We start from the raw sequence: 19,248 nt of genomic DNA on the forward strand, positions 1-19,248 counted from the left end.
TACTAAGGCTCAGCGTACACCAACAGACATTAGTATGCACTCTCACGTAGTTCATAGGTATAAAATAGGACATACAGCATTTGGAATGCACTAAGCTTTAGAAAAAGGGCCTTTGGATTGTAAGCCACCCCCCCCCCCCCCCCCACACACACACACACTCACCTCTGGGACTGGAAATACCTACAGTATCTGAATTTAACTTGCCTTGAGCTACTAATAAAAATCTATCACAGGAGTCATTTTATTAAGTGGTCCACATGAAGCAACTTACTGCTATATAACGCAAATATCATGGTTACAGAATTATGGTGAAACAGAACCTAAACCTGTAATGCATGGGCAGCACATTTCACTGTGATCATCAACCTCCTGCCACTAAACATTTTACAAGCATACTTCCACATCATTTCCTTTTCAAAGCAAAAAGGTTAAATAGCTGAATTTTGTTGATGTGTTTTGTCTGAGGCTAAACTGGTGTTAAGCAGGCTAGAATGATAAATGGAAGCCAGGTTTGGTGCACCACTGTAGTACAAGCCACATTTCTTTTTAACAGCTTGCATAAATATGTTTTCCCATAATTGAAAAAGTCAATTTTTAAACAGATGCAAATTAACTCACATTTTTCATCTGGGAAGAGACAGGATCAGTTTCCATGAATTCCACCCTAATAAACCAGATTAAACAAAAACAAGTCTAAGATGTGTAAACAGTCAAAATATACCTCTAACAAAGATTTTAAAACAAGGAAAACAGAATGTGTTTATATAATCTATTTTAAAATAAGTGTCAAGCCATTTTGTGATGCAACTTTGAAATGAAATGATCTTACCGGTCAGTTCTGAATTAACTTCAAACAGTCATGATCAACTGTGGTAACTTTTACCCAAAGTGTAATAAACCAAGGCCACAACCAGATCCAGCTACAGAGCAAAAGATTCAGCTATCCATCCACTTCTTCCTCTATCCCACAGGTGCAGCAACTTCCTAGGTATGTTACCAAGCCAATTAGCATCCCAGACAGTCCAAGGACTAGAGGGGGGGGGGGGGGGGGGGTAGGTGCAGGAGCTATTCCTGAGACATTGCTGGAATGCCAGTCTTTATCTGATGATGCAGTTGCCTGCTAGCAACTGCATAAATAGCTCAGAAGTGTTCCTGATCTGGTGCATTAGCTCCTCAATCACCCACCTCAACTGAATACATCTGGCAAAGAAAGACTCAACAGAGATCAATGTAGTTGTCTCAAATACACCCTAGTGAATTATGCACAGAGAACAAAATTATGTGCATAAACTCAAAAATTACACAAAATCAAGAGTATTTTTATACAGTATATTAAACAGCAGTTAGAACATTTTTAAAAATATATGTCACTACTTGGTAATTAACAATAATGTGATAAACATATCTCAAACAGTAGTGTACCTCACCTGCATTTGTCAAAATTAATTGATTTTGCTAGGTGACACACCCACATGAGTTTTCAGCCAATCAGAAGCGAGGACATGCTCTAGCCATGCCCACACTGCTCCTCTGATATCAGCACCCAAATCACACCCACTCCACACCCCTTAGTGTCTTGACCCCAGCCAAGCCCTGGCCCTTTGTATTGCCATGCCTCTTGCCCTTCTCCTTTTTGAATAGCCCCACACCCCACCCCTTTAGAGATATCACAAGGTGATATCATAGCAGTGCCCATTTTCCAAGATGGCAGCCACTACTGTATACATCGCATCACTTCCTGTTTCCACTACTAGCTGCCATCTTGGATGGTGATGGCAAGTGACATCAGAAAACCCTGACAACACACCCTACAACCTTAGAATTTAGTTGCACATGCGCAACTTAACTTTTTTTTTCTCACAGGAAAGGAAACATAGGTATTTGTTTTTCTTTTAATTTTTCTGTCAAAAGGATACCTTGTGCTTAAGAATGACAGACTGGTTGCTGAATGACAGCCCTTAAAAACAAAAGGCTCGACCCCTTCTCCTCCTTGCTTTAAAGGGTACATATAGATAAAAGCCAAGCTTTTGGCAGTTCAATAAGGAAAAAAAAAGTTTTGTGTGAGAGAATCCACAAGCCCCCTACCAACATCTCCTCCTTTTTATCCTACAGCTGTATGAGATCATGCACTCTGTTCCTCCATGCTTTTTCAGAGCTGAGGAAAAAAAGTTACAGATAAGCAAACATTTTTCTTTTTAAATGCTTTTATTTTCTTTTACCAGTGAGTTCACCTGAGAAACAAGGTTTTAAAAAAGTTACTTTTTAAATGCTTTTATTTTCTTTTAGCAGTGTTCACCTGAGAAACAGACAAGGCTTTAAAAAAACAGTTGTGTGAAGCACCAGTAAAAGAAATTGCACTGAAAATAGTGGCAGAATACATATTCTAACGCTTTGCCCTAACAGTTTTCATATAGGAAGAAGGGTTGTTCATCGATTAAAATTTTCAATCGCACGCTAAATCGTAATTAAAATTTGTAATCATAAGATTGATTGCATGGTCCAAGTATAAAATAAATGTAGCATGTACATATAGTTGTTTACATTTTTTATTGATCCTAAACGTTCAACCAATATCTTTGATAAGACAACCAATAAAACATAAGACATAAGAGCCATACTGGGTCAGACCAATGGTCCATCTAGCCCAGTATCCTGTTTCCAACAGTGGCCAAGCCAAGTCGCAAATACCTGGCAGAAATCCAAATCGTGGCAACAGTCCATGCTACCAATCCCTGGGCAAGAAGTTGCATTCTCCACGTCTGTCTCAATAGTAGACTGTGGACTTTTTCACCAGCATACCACACACATTACTCTTAGTCTTCACACATTCAGAATCTAATTTTGTACTTCTGGCAATTGAAGGTTAAGTGACTTGTCCAAGATTAAAGGGATCAATAGCAATATTTGATCTGGCTTTGCTGGTTGTCAGCCTGGTACTGTAACCACTAGTTTACTCCTCCACAAAGCTGCAGAACTTCCACTTAGAGAGAGAGGTTTGGGGTCAGGTGAGGTGCAGCAAGCTTTCAATGCAGTGGTCAAGGCTAAGGGCCATGAGCTGCAAGGAGAAGGAGCATGCAGAAGCGAGGGGGCTGCCAGAGTGGGGCACCTAATTTAAGGCACCAAGTTATAGAATTGCCACCATAGACTACACAAATGAATTAGCCATTAAGCCAGTTATTTAAACAAAGCAGTTGATTGGCACTCTCAGGGAGCAGAGATGATCTACATTGGTCAATAATAAATCCTGATTTGGAGAATAAACATTCACAGGGAACTGTGGTTGCTAGAGTACAAAGATAACGTCTTGCTAATTTTGAGAGAGCTGGGTACTTGGTGCAGCGTCTTCCCCACCAGTCTAAAACGTGAACTTCTCCAGTTGAAGTGTGCTCTGCTTTATAAAGTTCCAGTTTGCCTACAGGTTGTTCCTCATCTTCATCATCAGAGCTAGGTGGCAGATTGAATTTCATTTTCTTCTGTGGTTGTTTCTTGGGAGATAGAAGTAAAGGTCTAAGGCTTGAAGTTTCCGCAGCAACCAATTGTTTGATGGAAACCCAAGCATCTTCACGTTCTATATGAGTAAGAAATGTCAACTTCTTGAACTGCACATCCAAAGCTCATGCTATGGACAAAAACTTAGCATTGAAACTCTGATTGCAGAACAACTGAACAGGATACATATTTCTCACCACCAAGGTGTTCTGTGGCAAATTTGCATGGTTCGAGCACTTTACAAAGTGCCTTCACTTCCAACTCCCCCTTCACATTCTCCACAGACTCTGGCTGAGTACTTTCATGATAAGGGTCACAAGATTAAACAAATTCTCAACCAAGTCACCTCCACCTCTCCTTCCTTCAGTCCATTCTCTCAACCCTCCTTCAAACCCTTCCTCCTTTTCTGAAATTCCTGAAGAGGAAACTGCAAATTTTATTTCCGCCTCAAAACTACCTACCTGTTCCTCTGATCCTATTCCCATGTCTCCTATTGTCATCCCTTTTATTTGTCATACCCTCAATCTTTCAATTTCCACTGCGTCTGTTCCTGTTCACCAAAATTCATCCTTTCCTTTCTGAGCACACTACAAGAACCCTTATCCACACTCTTATCACCTCTCTCTTAGACTATTGCAACTTGCTTCTCACAGATCTCCCACTTAGCCAACTCTCTCCTCTTTAATCTGTTCAAAATTCTGCTCCATGACTTATATTCCATCAGTGTCGCTATGCTCATATTAGCCCTCTTCTCAAGCCACTTCACTGGCTCCCTATCCATTTCCACATGCAGTTCAAACTCCTCTTATTGACTTACAAGTGTATTCACGCTACAGCTCCTCAGTACCTCTCCACTCTTATCTCTCCCTACAATCCTCCCTGGGAAATCCGTTCACTGGGTAAATCCCTCCCTTGTCCTCCATCACTAACTCCAGACTCCGTTCCTTTTATCTTGCTGCACCATATGCCTGGAATAGACTTCCTGAGCCGGTACATCAAGCTCCATCTCTGGCTGTCTTCAAATCTAGGCTAAAAGCCCACCTTTTCAATGCTGCTTTAACTCCTAACCCTTACTCACTTGTTCAGTACCCATGTTTTATCATTCCCACCTTAGTAATTTCCTTATCTCTTATTTATCCTGTTTGTCTGTCCTAATTAGATTGTAAGCTCTATCAAGCAGGGAATGTCGCTTTATGTCTAGTGTACAGCGCTGTGTACGTCTAGTAGCGCCATAGAAATGATAACTAGTATTAGTAGTTTACAAAGTTTTTCAACCTTCTCCCATTCTGCCTTTGTTAAGAGTGCAGGTGAGTTTTTATGCTCTGTCAAAGTTGACATTACTGGCTCCTTGTGTTTCAGCAGCCGTTCCAGCATATCAAAGGTACTGTTCCATCTTGTTGGCACATCTTGGATCAGCTGCTCTTCAGACAATTCTTTTAATTGCTGTTGTTTAAGCTCTGAAGTGTTGGCAGAACTGTGTTTGAAGTGACATACTATCTTTCGACATTTGCAAACAGCCACATCAATTCCAGAGTCTTGTACAGCAGCATTTACACAGAGCTGCAGTACATGTGCCATACAAGGAATGTGCTCAAATGGCAGAAGAGAAGCTGCTTTAACCACATTTCTAGCATTGACAGTCCCAAAAGTAGAAACTGTATCCTGAAGATGCCATTCATCAAGTACATATTTGACAAGGTCAGTCACATGTTCAGCTGTGTTTTTCTGTAAAATAAAAATTCCAAGAGCCATCGACTGAAGAAACCAGTTTTCACACATGAAGTGCACAGTTGTTCCAAGATAGCTCTCATTCCCAACAGAAGTCCAGTAATTTGCTGTTATAGATACACATGTAGTTTTTGATGTGCATCATTTTTTCCTGCTTTTTATGATCATAAAATTCAGATAACTTTCACCTAATGGCAGCTTGTGAAGGCAACATGTAGGTAGAGTCAGAAGTGGTCACCTGGAGAAGTCTCTGAGGCCCTGAATCTGTTGCAACATTAACCAGTCTGAAGTCCATAGCAATCCACTATATTAATGTGTTGGTCATTGCATCAGCTTTTGCCTTACTTACAACACTTGATTTTCTGAAGAAGATTTCAATTTTCTGGTTGTCAGATGAATCTGAAGTTCCAGGAACTGAAGCTTCTGATGAGTGAACGAAAGTATGTTTGCTTTTAAGGTGGTAGGTCAGCGTAGTGAGGTTTCTATGGTATTTGAAATCCTTACCACAATATTTGCAAGCAACAGTTGTCTTGTCCTTGAAATGAAAGTCACCGTTCAGCAAAACTTTATAGTTGTCCATTGCCATTTTCTCTCTTCACAGTTGTGTGAAGGGGGCAGTCCCAGCTTTGAGTGGAGTCAGTGGCTTGGGCAGCTCTGAGTGGAGTCGGCAGTTCTGAGTGGGATCGGCAGCACTGGCAGCTCTGAGTGGAGTCAGCAGCTCTGAGTGGGATCAACAGCACTGGCAGCTCCGAGTGGGGTCGGTGGCACTGGCAGCTTGAGTGGGGTCGGTGGCGCTAATTTTTAGTACCTTTGTTGTCTGGTGATTTTATTTTATTTTATTATTTATTCATTTAAACAATATTTACAAGAAACATCTTGATTAGGAAAGAGTCAATAATAGGAATTACACAAGTGAATATAAGAAAAAAAAAAGCAAAAAGGAAAAAAAAAAAGTAAATAAATCTTTACTTTTCAAAACCTTATGACTCTCAAGCCCATAAATGGAGATCCAAGATTAAATAATCTAGGGGAGAAATATAACACAGGAACTAATTAAAGGGCAATTCTTGCTCTGCTAAGAAATTGCACATCTTCGACATTAAGTCCCACAAAACATCTAGAGTCACTTCTTTTGGTTTTACCGCTAACTCTTTAGGAAGTTCAAACCTTGCTGAAGACTGCTCACGATCTTCACTTCGACTCTCAGTTTCTCTCCCTTCGTTTCCCACCGGCACTGTGGGCAGACTGCCCTCCATTCCCTCCTCAGATAGAATCGATGCTTCTCCCCGGCGTTCTCCTGGGTCCGTGCCTTCTTCCAAGGTGGACCCTGTTGGGTCAGAGAGGAAGGAACTTGCGCCGAGGGGTTGGGGAGGCGTGTTTCGCGCTGCAGGGCTCAAAGTTGTTTCGAAACCAGTGGAAGCCAAAATCTCCCTTTCGCCCACGTTCCCTACTGGTGGCATTCCGCATTCAGGTACAACTGCTCGTGACCTCAAAAATTGGTCAACTGGACCCGGTAAAGGGGGTTGAGGCGGGGAAGCTCTGCCCGCTGTTCTCCCTCTACGCTTCGGCATCTTGAGAGCGAGGTTCGGAGCGTCCTAACAGAGCGACGCCATCTTGGATCCCCTAATCGATTTTATCATCTTCCCTTCCCCTCCATTCCATGGGCACCAAGTCCTCCCTTCCCCTTCCCTGGCACCATCTCCTCCCTTTCTTTCATCCATGATCACCATTTTCCCCCTTCTCCCCTCCCTTCTATGGCCACCATGTCCTTTTTTTTTACCATTTCCTTCCCCTCCCCTGGCACCATCTCCTCACTTCCCCTCCCTTCCATGGGCACCATCTCCTCCCTTTTCCCTTCTCCTCCCCTGGCACCAATGGGCACCATCTCCCTTCTCCCGTTCTCTCTCCTGGCACCATTTTCATTTCTGATCACCACAAGCCCAACAGAGACTGGTATTGCTCCTTCAGTCTAGAGAGCCACTGATAATTACCATGTTTAATAATTTTTTTTCCCTTGCTCCTTCAGTCTGGAAAGTTGCTTATAATTACCATGTTTTAACAAAATCTTTTCTCCTTTTCCTCCCTTCCCTTCTTTGGCCACCGTTTCCCTTCTTTAATTCTTCCATTCACCCCATCTCTCTCTCTCTCTCTGTCCCCCTCCCCGTGTCTCTCTCTCCCCTGCTGTGGCCCCCTTCCCCTGCCCACATCTCTTTTCCTCTTTCTCCCCATACCCCTCCGTCTGCATCTCTATTCTTTTTCCTCTTTCTCCCGCCACGGTCTGAGGTCCCTTCCCTGGCAGCTACTCATGGCACTGGCATGCAATGGCTCCTTCTCCATGCCTTACCCAAAGCCTCTGTACATGGTCAGCGGTTAGGTTAGTAGTTGGCGGTCGGCCCCCCTACCCCTTTCTCTCTCTGTGTCAGGGTCTCACCTTGTAGCTCCTCACAATGCTGGCACTGTGTGGAACAAGATGAGGGATTCAGCAGCTCCTCCTCGTGCTTGCTCACAGTGGCTCCTTCTCCCTGCCTCACCCTAAGCCTATGTAACAGGAAGTGCCACCCTGACAGAACTTCCTGTTACAGAGAGAGAGGTTTGGAGTGCGCAGAAGACAGGGGGCTAACGGAACATTGGAGAGGTAAGATCCCGGAAGAAAACAAAAGGAGAGAGACTTGGCCAAGTGATATCTGAACTCTCATTAAAAATTTTAACACAAGTTAAATGTTGATACCTAATAGGAAGTATATAATGTTTTTAAAAAGTTAAGCAAAGGCATATGAAAGAGTATGGATACAATCAGTAGCTGTAAGGCAACGTGTTAAAATTTTGAATCAAAACCCATTTATCATACACGACCCTTTGAATTTTTTTAAGTACATGAGATTCAGGGTGCCACATGGCCTTGTTTCTGACTATCGCTCTTTGCTGAATGGATATTGTTCATTTGGTGGCACCCTAGGATTGTAATCCATAACTAGTTCCTTTAGACTGCAAACATTTATTTTCTTGATGTTTTCCCTGTTGATCGTGATGCCTTTTACCGTCAGACGGGGCTCACTACTGGATAGCCTGTACACATATATTTTAGGACCGACCGAAACAAACTCTGTGATATGCTCATCCTTAGGAATCTCAATCGTTAATTCACCTTAATAATCACCCAAAGGAGGATCCCACTCACCCTCCTTACCTACAAAAATCATGGAGTCTGTATCATGATAAAGGCTGTGCTCTTGTAAAGCATCAAGAATCCTGTAAAGCTCTAGCTGGGCATGCGTCATTGTAAAAGAGGCTATGAAGATGTTAGTGTTACCCGATGGTGTACAAAGTTCCTTTGTGTGCTTCCAGGTGACGCACGCCGTATCATCATCTATAAGATCCCAAGATGACACTGTGTATTTGGGGGAAATAGGTACATATACAGCTCATCGGGGTCTCTCACAATGCTTGTTAGGCAGATTTCTTCTTTGACCAAACTTCACCCACAAAGCATTTAAGAACAGTTTTGCAATTTGTCGTTTTGAAAGGTTCACGGTTATCTGATCAGCGTTTAAAAGCACACATTCTTTATGACAGAAATCATCTATGTTCCAGTTTTGCTATTCTGCATCAGTACACCACAGAGGAAACCCCAATGCTCCCTGTTTTTGATGCAGATGCATGTTTGAGTATTTTCCATAGAGTTCTGAAGATGTCTGTTCAAAATGTCAGACCTCGTAATTTCCCCCACCCTATACGTTTTGAGATAGCCATTTCCAAATCTACAGTAACCTATGTCCCTGCCAGGGCTCTCTTGTGGTCATCATAGGTACATTTCTCCCACTGACTCGTTATGGCACAGGTGTGACACAACAGGAATGTAAGTTTACAGTGCACCCTAAAGGGCAGTACAGGGAAACAGTCCACATGTGGGGTGGGGAGAACACTTTGACTTTCACAATCCCAAAATAATTGGAGGGGGGGGGCCAGGGGGTGACTGATCGACTATTCTTTAGTCTTATTGACAAAAGGGTACAGGTTGGTAAAACCATTAGTGTACTTTCTCACCACATTTAACCTGATAGTTCAGACACACGGCCTGCATTCTGCCTCGAAAAAGGGTATCTCGTGGAACTAAAGGTTCAGGTAACATGGCTCTGCTCAGAAAGCCACACAATCCCTCTCCGTTTTACTGAAACTGTCCCACTCATGTTCCCAAATACTTACGACCTTAAACCCTCTCTCATTTAGATAATCTGCACAGCACTGTGCTTTGTAATTGAGAAACATGAAGGTGGTGCCCGTCAACAGGTTCTGTTTTTTAGAATTACTACTACTACTTATCATTTCTATAGCGCTCCCGGACGTACACAGCGCTTCACACTTGAACATGGAGCGACAGTCCCTGCTCAATAGAGCTTACAATCTAATTATGACAGACAGACAGGACAAGTAAGGGATATGGGTTAGGACAGACAGGACATATCAGGGATAGGGGACAGTTGAAGGTTTAGGTTTAGGACTTAAAAGCAGCATCGAAGAGGTGGGTTTTTAGCCTAGATTTGAAGATGGCCAGAGAAGAGGCTTGGTGTACTGGCTCAGGAAGTTTATTCCAGGCATATGGTGCAGCAAGATAGAAGGAACGGAGTCTGGAGTTAGCGGTGGAGAAGAAGGGTGCAGATAAGAGAGATTTGCCCAGTGAGCGGAGGGCTAATATGAGCATAACGACACTGGCGGAATATTAGTAGTGCAGCAGAATTTTGAACAGATTGAAGAGGAGAGAGATGGCTCAGTGGGAGACCTGTGAGAAGCAAGTTGCAGTAGTCTAAGCGGGAGGTGATAAGAGTGTGGATGAGGGTTCTGGTTGTATACTCAGAAAGGAAAGGGCGAATTTTGGTGATGTTATAGAGGAAGAAACGACATGTTTTAGCAGTCTGTTGAATATGTGAAGCGAAGGAGAGGGAGGAGTCGAAGATGACCCCAAGGTTACATGCTGATGAGATGGGAAGGATGAGCATATTATCCACAGACATAGAGAAAGGGGGGAGAGGAGAGGTCGGTTTAGGTGGAAAGATAAGAAGCTCAGTCTTGGTCATGTTTAGCTTCAGATGGCGGTGAAACATCCAGGCAGCAATGTCAGACAGGCATGCTGAAACTTTGGCCTGGATGCCTGCTGAGATTTCTGGTGTAGAGAGGTAGATCTGGTAGTCGTCAGCGTAAAAATGATACTGAAAACCATGGGATGAGATCAGAGTACCAAGCGAAGAAGTATAGATGGAGAAGAGTAGAGGTCCCAGGACAGATCCCTGAGGTACACCAACTGACAGCGGGATAGAAGAGGAGGAGGATCCACCAGAGTATACGCTAAAAGTACGTTTGGAGAGATAAGAAGAAAACCAAGAAAGAACAGAGCCTTGAAAACCAAGCGAGGATAGCATATCGAGGAGTAAGCTGTGATCGACTGTGTCAAAAGCAGCAGATAGATCAAGAAGGATAAGGATAGAATAAAGCCCTTTGGATCTGGCCTGGAGCAGTTCGTTGGAGACTTTAGTAAGCGCCGTTTCGGTTGAATGATGGGGGCGAAAGCCAGATTGAAGTGGATCAAGAATTGCTTTAGATGATAGGAAGTCGAGGCAACGATGGTGAACAGCACGTTCAAGCATCTTGGATATGAAAGGGAGGAGGGAGATGGGGCGATAGTTGGAGGGACAGGTAGGGTCCAATGAGGGTTTCTTTAGGAGTGGTGTTATTATGGCATGTTTGAAGGCATCGGGAACAGTCGCTATGGAAAGTGAAAGATTGAGGATATGACAGATGAAAGGGATGACAGTGGGTGAGATAGTGTTAAGTAGATGAGTGGGAATAGGGTCAGAGGAGCAGGTGGTTAGTTTTGAGGAGGAGAGGAGGAGTGCAATTTCGTCTTCAGTGATTTCAGGAAAGGAAGAAAAGGAGGCGGGGGTTGGGGGGTTGAGAGAATGGACTAAGGGAGGGAGAGGTGGGGGTGAACTGGTTGAGAATTCAAGTTTAATCTTGTGGACCTTATCGTGGAAGTACTCAGCTAGAGTCTTGGGAGAAAGTGAGGGGGGGAGATGGAGGAGAAGGCACTTTGAGGAGAGAGTTGAGAGTGGCGAAGAGGTGTCGAGGGTTTGAGCCAAGAGAGTTTGTCAACTGGATGTAATAGTCCTGTTTGGCGAGGAAAAGAGCAGACTGGAAGGAGGTCAGCAAGAATTTGAAATGTATGAAGTCAGCATGAGCACGAGATTTTAGCCAGAGGCGTTCGGCAGAGCGGGCGCAGGAACGTAAGTAGCGGATTGTAGAGGTCAGCCAAGGCTGGGGTTTGGTACGTTTTACAGGGCGAGGCATGGGAGGGGCGAGAGTGTCCAACGCAGAGGTTGTACAATCATGGTAAAAGCACTTGTTAAATTCAAAGGCAGAGCACTCGCCAATAACATTGGCATACCCGATGAGAAAGTAGTCACCCACTTGCAATTCAACCCCCTTTAGAGAGTACCTGATTTGTATGTGTTCTTTGTCCTCAGTGTACATCAGCCAATGGATACTGGCAGTAGAATATCCTTTGGTCTGCTAATGATAATCATCGACCGACGACACAGCTATGGTTTTCAGTTTTAAACACATGAACCTGAACGCCGTACACACAGAAGCGAAGCGAGTATAATGTATTGGAGTGGGTCTATACAATTCCTTAAGGTTGCCGCCTCCCCCCCCCCCCCCCCCAGTATTTCGTCTACCTTTACAACCCTCTCTGTCATTTTCATAATTTCCTGTCTGTACAGAACTAATGCTTTTTGTAAAATATAGGCATCCTGCTTACAATAGAAGGTGAGTTCTTTTTTTGCAAATCAAACATCTTATACTTGTTCTCAGTGTACCAGAATGTGAAAGCCTCTTTCTCATCAGGCATCATGCTCTCAACATCACAGTACGTTTCCTCCAGCATTTCCCCGACATAGTTTTGGGTTTCCACGGTGTTAAAAAAAGTGAGGAAAGTACTCTTTGCTGCCTTCAAAAGCCCATAGCTTGTGGGAGCTTGCTAAACTTCATGGGCAGAAAATTTAGAGAATCTATAAAGCGAATGCCCAACGCATCAACCCCTATTGTAAAAGCTTACTGCCCTATGCTAACTCACTCATATCCATCATTTCCCAAAATCGCTGACGACGAAATAACTGTTGTAACCTTTCAAACTGAGCACTATGAAAGTGTAGTCCTTGAACTGCTTGACAATAAAAGAACCTATGAACTTGGAGAAACAATGTCCCCCCTTGAATTCTCATTCATGCTCACAGTAAAGATCCATTGCAAAAAATGTAGCTGGGGATGTGCACCCCTGTTTACTACATACATTCACAGTTATAAGTGCTATACCTTTTGGATGTTTTAGGTATAGTCAGCCTTGAAATAACAAATGTTTTTCTCCTCTCAATAAAGGATCACTGCACTGCAAACATTTTATGATTTTGCATTTGTGCTTCTGCTCTGTGTAAGAGTCACACTTATTGCAAAATATTTAAGACTAGTAAAAAAGGCCCGTTTCTGAACGAAATGAAACAGGCGCTAGGAAAATGGACCCCCTTCCCCCCCCCCCATCTTGTCCCATGCACCCACTGACCGTCTCTGTGGCCTCGGACTGCAAGCACACGTGTGCTGCAGCCCCTCCCCTTCGTTAGTGCTGGCTGTTGTTCAAACTTGTTACCTGCTGCTGCGCCGGCAAGAGTTAATGGGAGCATGGACGGACGCCGCTAAAGAGTGTGTTTGCTTTCACTTTAGTTTCAGCTGTTCCTGTGGTCCCGCCCTTCCAGAAACAGGCTGTCAGTGGCGATCGGTGGCTGAATGTCGAGTGCTGTAGCGGCTAACGCGTTCTGTGCTCCCGCGGTAAGTTTCTGTCACAGTTTGACAGAAGTTTGATGTAGATCAACGTCTCAGCCCTGTTGCTTATTTTTTTGGTCGCGCGCTTCCCACCTCCTGGCTTCGAAATGTAGCATCTCCTGACATCAGGCAAGCAGGCTTCTACTGTGGGAGAGTGACGTCAGGAGATGGTTACGAATGCAGCCAGAGACATTGGAACATTGCAAGAGCAAATTATTACATTAGACAAGCATTCTCTCTCTTTTTTGGATGCCAGGTTTGTATGCTGTTTTAAACATTCCTTAGAATGACAGTACAACCAGCAGTTAGGGCACCTCGCTCTACTGCCTACCCGAAACGCGTGTGTATCGGATAGACACAGATGACAGCATGATTTGCAAGTGTGGTTGTTGCTATAAGGCATTTCACAGTGTTTACAGAAATTTTTCTTACTGTAGAACTGTGTGATACCTAAGATACCATAAAAATGGTATCTTAGCCCACCAAAGGATGCAATATCCTATTGCACTGAGGATGTGTCTCCAGGAGATTCTGGCCAAGAGGGAAGAACTAGGACTGCTGTTGTATTTGGTGATTCCATTAGGCATGTACATACTGGGTGGCTGGTGGACATGAGGATCGCATGGTCACTTTGCTTGCTTGATGAGAATGTGGCGGACCTTGTGTGTCACCTAGATAGGATTTTCGACAGTGCTGGGGAGGAGCCGGACGTCTTGGTACATGTGGGTACCAATGACATAGGAAAATGTGGGAAGGAGGTTCTAGAAGCCAAATTTAGGCTCTTAGGTAGAAAGCTCAAATTCAGAACCTCAAGGGTAGCATTTCTGATGTGATCCCTGTTCCACACACAGGGTCCAGGAGACAGGTAGAGTCTCAATGCGTGGATGAGGAAATGGTGCAGGGAGGAGGGTTTTAGATTTGTAAGGAACTGGATAACATTCTGGGGAAGGGGGAGCATATTCCACAATGATGGGCTCCACCATAACCAGGGTGGGACCAGGCTGCTTGCATTGGAATTTGAAAAGGAGATAGAGCAGCTTTTAAACCAGAACCTGAGGGAAGGCAGACAGTCATTCATTCAAAAGAGCATGGTTCGGAACAAGGTATCTTTCAAAGATAATCATCAAAACAGGGCAGATAGGGTCTCCTGATAGAGACCATAGTAGACCAGGTGTCTTTAAATAAAAAGCAGACAAAGATTGCAAATTAACACTGTCAACTGCTGAGCATGATGTAAATAGGAACAAACAGTTTGAAATGTCTATATGCGAATGCCAGAAGTCCATGAAATAAGATGGGAAAGTTAGAATATATTGCACTAAATAAAAAATTAGATATAATAGGCATCTCTGAGACCTAGAGGAGGGAATATAACCACTAGAACACTGTGGGTACAAATTGTATCACAATGATAGGGTGGATCGAATTGCTGGAGGGGTAGCTTTGTATGTTAAGGAGGGCCTTGAATCAAATAGATTGAAAATTCTACAGGAAACGAAACACATCTTGGAATCCCTATGGATTGAAATTCCATGTGTAAAGGGGAAAAGGATAGTGATGAGTGTACCACTGTTCACCTGGACAGGATGAACAAACAGATATAGAAATGTTATCAGAAATTAGGGAGGCTCACAAACCAAGAAACATTAAAATAATGGGTGGTTTCAATTACCCTGATATTGACTGGGTAAATGTAACATCAGGGTATGCTACGGAGGTAAAATTCCTTGATGAAATCAAGGATTGCTTTATGGAGCAGTTGGTACAGGAGCCAACAAGAGGAGGAAAAATTCTAGACCTAGTCTTTAGTGGAGTGCATGATCCAGTGCAAGAGCTAATGGTGATGGGGCCGCTTGATAACAGTGATCATAATATGACCAGATTTGATATTGGCTTAGAAATAAATACACATAGGCAATCCTTTATGTTAGCATTTAAACTTCAAAAAGGACACTATGATAAAATTAGAAGAATGGTGAAAAAATAACAGAGGAGCAGCTGCAAGGGTCAAAAATTTACATCAGGAATGGATGCTGTTCAAAAATACCATCCTGGAAGCCCAGGCCAAATATATTTTGTGTATTAAAAAAGGATGGAAGACCAAATGACAGCCAGTATGGTTAAAAAGAGGTGAAGGAAGCTATTAGCGCTAAAAGAAAATCCTGTAGAAAATGGAAGAAAGATCCGACTGAAAACAATAAGAAACAGCATAAGGAATAGCAAGTAAAAGATGTAAAGCGCTGATAAGGAAAGCAAAGAGAGACTTTTGTGTTGGAGGCAAAAACACATATTAAGATTGTGTTTAGGTATGTTAAAAGCAAGAAGCCAGCAAAAGAATCGGTTGGACCGCTAGATGACCGAGGGGTAAAAGGGGCACGCAGGGAAGACAAAGCCACAGCGGAGAGATTAAATGAATTCTTTGCTTCAATCTTCACCAAGTAAGATTTGGGAGAGATACCTGTGCCAGAAAAGATATTCAAAACTGGCGAGTCAGAGAAACTGAATGAAATCTCTATAAACCTGGAAGATGTAAAGGCACAATTTGACAAATTGAAGAGGATGTAATGGGTCAGTTCAGCAAGCTGAAGAGTAGTAAATCACCGGGACCTGATGGTATTCATCCCAGAGTATTAATAGAACTAAAAAATGAACTTGCGGAGCTACTGTTAGAAATATGCAATCTGTCCCTAAAATCGAGTGTAGTACCGGAAGACTGGAGGGTAGCCAATGTTACTCCGATTTTTAAGAAGGGTTCCAGAGGAGATCCGGGAAATTATAGACCGGTGAGTCTGACGTCGGTGCCGGGCAAGATGGTGGAGGCTATTATTAAGAATAAAATTGCAGAGCATATACAAAAACATGGACTGATGAGACAAAGTCAGCACGGATTTAGTGAAGGGAAGTCTTGCCTCACCAATCTAATGCATTTTTTTGAGGGGGTAAGCAAACATGTGGACAATGGGGAGCCGGTTGATATTGTATATCTGGATTTTCAGAAGGCGTTTGACAAAGTGCCGCACGAAAGACTCCTGAAGAAATTGCAGAGTCATGGAATCGGAGGTAGGGTATTATTATGGATTAAGAACTGGTTGAAAGATAGGAAGCAGAGAGTAGGATTGCGTGGCCAGTATTCTCAGTGGAGGAGGGTAGTTAGTGGGGTCCCGCAGGGGTCTGTGCTGGGTCCGTTGCTTTTTAATGTATTTATAAATGACCTAGAGATGGGAATAACTAGTGAGGTAATTAAATTCGCCGATGACACAAAATTATTCAGGGTCGTCAAGTCGCAGGAGGAATGTGAACAATTACAGGAGGACCTTGCGAGACTGGGAGAATGGGCGTGCAAGTGGCAGATGAAGTTCAATGTTGACAAGTGCAAAGTGATGCATGTGGGTAAGAGGAACCCGAATTATAGCTACGTCTTGCAAGGTTCCGCGTTAGGAGTTACGGATCAAGAAAGGGATCTGGGTGTCGTCGTCGATGATACGCTGAAACCTTCTGCTCAGTGTGCTGCTGCGGCTAGGAAAGCGAATAGAATGTTGGGTGTTATTAGGAAGGGTATGGAGTCCAGGTGTGCGGATGTTATAATGCCGTTGTATCGCTCCATGGTGCGACCGCACCTGGAGTATTGTGTTCAGTACTGGTCTCCGTATCTCAAAAAAGATATAGTAGAATTGGAAAAGGTACAGCGAAGGGCGACGAAAATGATAGTGGGGATGGGACGACTTTCCTATGAAGAGAGGCTGAGAAGGCTAGGGCTTTTCAGCTTGGAGAAGAGACGGCTGAGGGGAGATATGATAGAAGTGTATAAAATAATGAGTGGAATGGATCGGGTGGATGTGAAGCGACTGTTCACGCTATCCAAAAATACTAGGACTAGAGGGCATGAGTTGAAGCTACAGTGTGGTAAATTTAAAACGAATCGGAGAAAATTTTTCTTCACCCAACGTGTAATTAGACTCTGGAATTCGTTACCGGAGCACGTGGTACGGGCGGTTAGCTTGACGGAGTTTAAAAAGGGGTTAGATAGATTCCTAAAGGACAAGTCCATAGACCGCTATTAAATGGACTTGGAAAAATTCCGCATTTTTAGGTATAACTTGTCTGGAATGTTTTTACGTTTGGGGAGCGTGCCAGGTGCCCTTGACCTGGATTGGCCACTGTCGGTGACAGGATGCTGGGCTAGATGGACCTTTGGTCTTTCCCAGTATGGCACTACTTATGTACTTATAAATTGCCTGCACGGCAGGCATTCATCCCAGAGTACTGATAGAATTTAAAAATGAACTTTCAGAACTATTGTAAGTAATATGAAAGATTGGAGGGTGGCCAATGTAACAATGATTTTTTAAAAAGGTTCCAGAGGTGATCCAGGAAATTATACACCAGTGAGCTTGATGTTGGTGCCGGGTGAAATTACAGCGCATATTCAAAAGCACGAATTAATGAGACAAAGCCAACATGGATTTAGTGAAGGGAAATTTTGCCTCACCAATCTATTACATTTCTTTGAAGGGGTGAACAAACATGTGGATAAAGGTGAGCCGGTTGATATTGTGTATTTGGGATTTTCAAAAGGCGTTTGACAAAGTACCTCATGAGAGACTCCAGAGGAAATTGGAGAGTCATGGGATAGGAGGTAGCGTCCTATTGTGGATTAAAAGGTTTAACTGATCAGAATTCTCAATGGAGAAGGGTAGATAGTGGGGTTCTTCAGGGGTCTGTGCTGGGACCATTGCTTTATAACATATTTATAAATGATCTAGAGATGGGAGTAACTAGAGAGGTAATTAAATTTGTTGATAACACAAAGTTATTCAAAGATGTTAAATCGCAAGAGGATTGTGAAAAATTACAAAAGGACCTTACGAGACTGGGAAACTGGGCGTCTAAATGGCAGATGACTTTTAATGTGAGCAAGTGCAAAGTGATGCATGTGGGAAAGAGAAACCCGAACTATAGCTATATAATGCAATGTTCCACATTAGGAGTCACCAACCAGGAAAGGGATCTAGGCATCATCGCTGATGATATGTTGAAACCCTCTGTTCAGTATGCAGCAGCGGCTAAGAAAGCAAATAGAATGTTAGGTATTATTAGGAAAGGAATGGAAAACAAAAATGAGGATGTTATATAATGCCTTTGTATCACTCCATGGTGTGACTGAACCTCAAATAAAGTGTGCCGTTACGGTCACCACATCTCAAAAGAGATATGGTGGAATTAGGTACAGAGAAGGGTGATGAAAATGATAAAGGGGATGGGACGAATTTCCTATGAGGAAAGGCTAAAGCGGTTAGGTACACAATGAAGCTACAATGCAGTAAATTTAAAACGAATTAGAAAATATTTCTTCACTCAACATGTAATTAAACTCTGGAATTTGCTGCCGGAGAATGTAGTAAAACAGATTAGCGGGGTTTAAAAAGGTTTGGATAGATTCCTAAAAGAAAAGTCCATAAGCCATTATTAAAATGGACTTGGGGAAACTCTACTGCTTATTTCTAGGATAAGCAGCATAAAGTGTATTGTACTGTTTTGGGCTCTTGCCAGGTACTTGTAACCTGGATAGGCCACTGTTGGAAACAAGGTACTGGGCATGGTGGATCTTCGGTCTGTCCCAGTATGGCAATACTTATGTATTTATGTCCATATCTTCAGATTGAAGCCACTGAAGAACAATATCCGTTGCCACTAAATCCAATGTAATTTTTGGTGGTGATGGAGATGGAGAGTCATCTTCATCACTGCTGTCCTGAGATTGGTTTTCGGTATGTGCATGACGATAAAGCATTCGCTGCAACTGTCTGATCATTTAGACGATATGTAGGGCACTTGTTGTCTATATGAATCCATTCCATAGTGTCCTCAATACCACACTGCGTGAACAGTTCTTGACACACAGCTTCTGTCTTCTCTTTGGAGTTTGACTCACATTCCAGTTCACCTGTTTCTAGTGCAAATGCCTCATATAACCCTCTCTCCCAGGACTTTTCAATTGGAGATGGTGTTATTACATCCCATGCCCTTTCTGCTAGACTGAAAACACTGGCAAGTGTTAGTTTCTTGACATAATTATATTTCTGCAATAATGCATGTTGAATGTTGAAATGACACCTAGGTTCAAAGGTTGAATATTGGAGATGGTGTTTTTTCGGAGGTAACTGA

The 19,248-nt window shown here is 43.0% G+C and overlaps 1 protein-coding gene across 1 annotated transcript in view; it reads right to left on the reverse strand.

The window, feature by feature from the left end:
• Positions 1–19,248, reverse strand: part of RNF212 (ring finger protein 212) — a 548,782-nt gene that overhangs the window by 95,030 nt on the left and 434,504 nt on the right. The window contains exon 9 of the mRNA XM_030191071.1: positions 619–664. Within this exon, the coding sequence (XP_030046931.1) occupies positions 619–664 (46 nt within the window). The remainder of the gene's footprint in view (positions 1–618; positions 665–19,248) is intronic.

The sequence above is a fragment of the Microcaecilia unicolor genome, chromosome 2, assembly GCF_901765095.1.
Source record: "Microcaecilia unicolor chromosome 2, aMicUni1.1, whole genome shotgun sequence".
Lineage (NCBI taxonomy): Eukaryota > Metazoa > Chordata > Amphibia > Gymnophiona > Siphonopidae > Microcaecilia > Microcaecilia unicolor.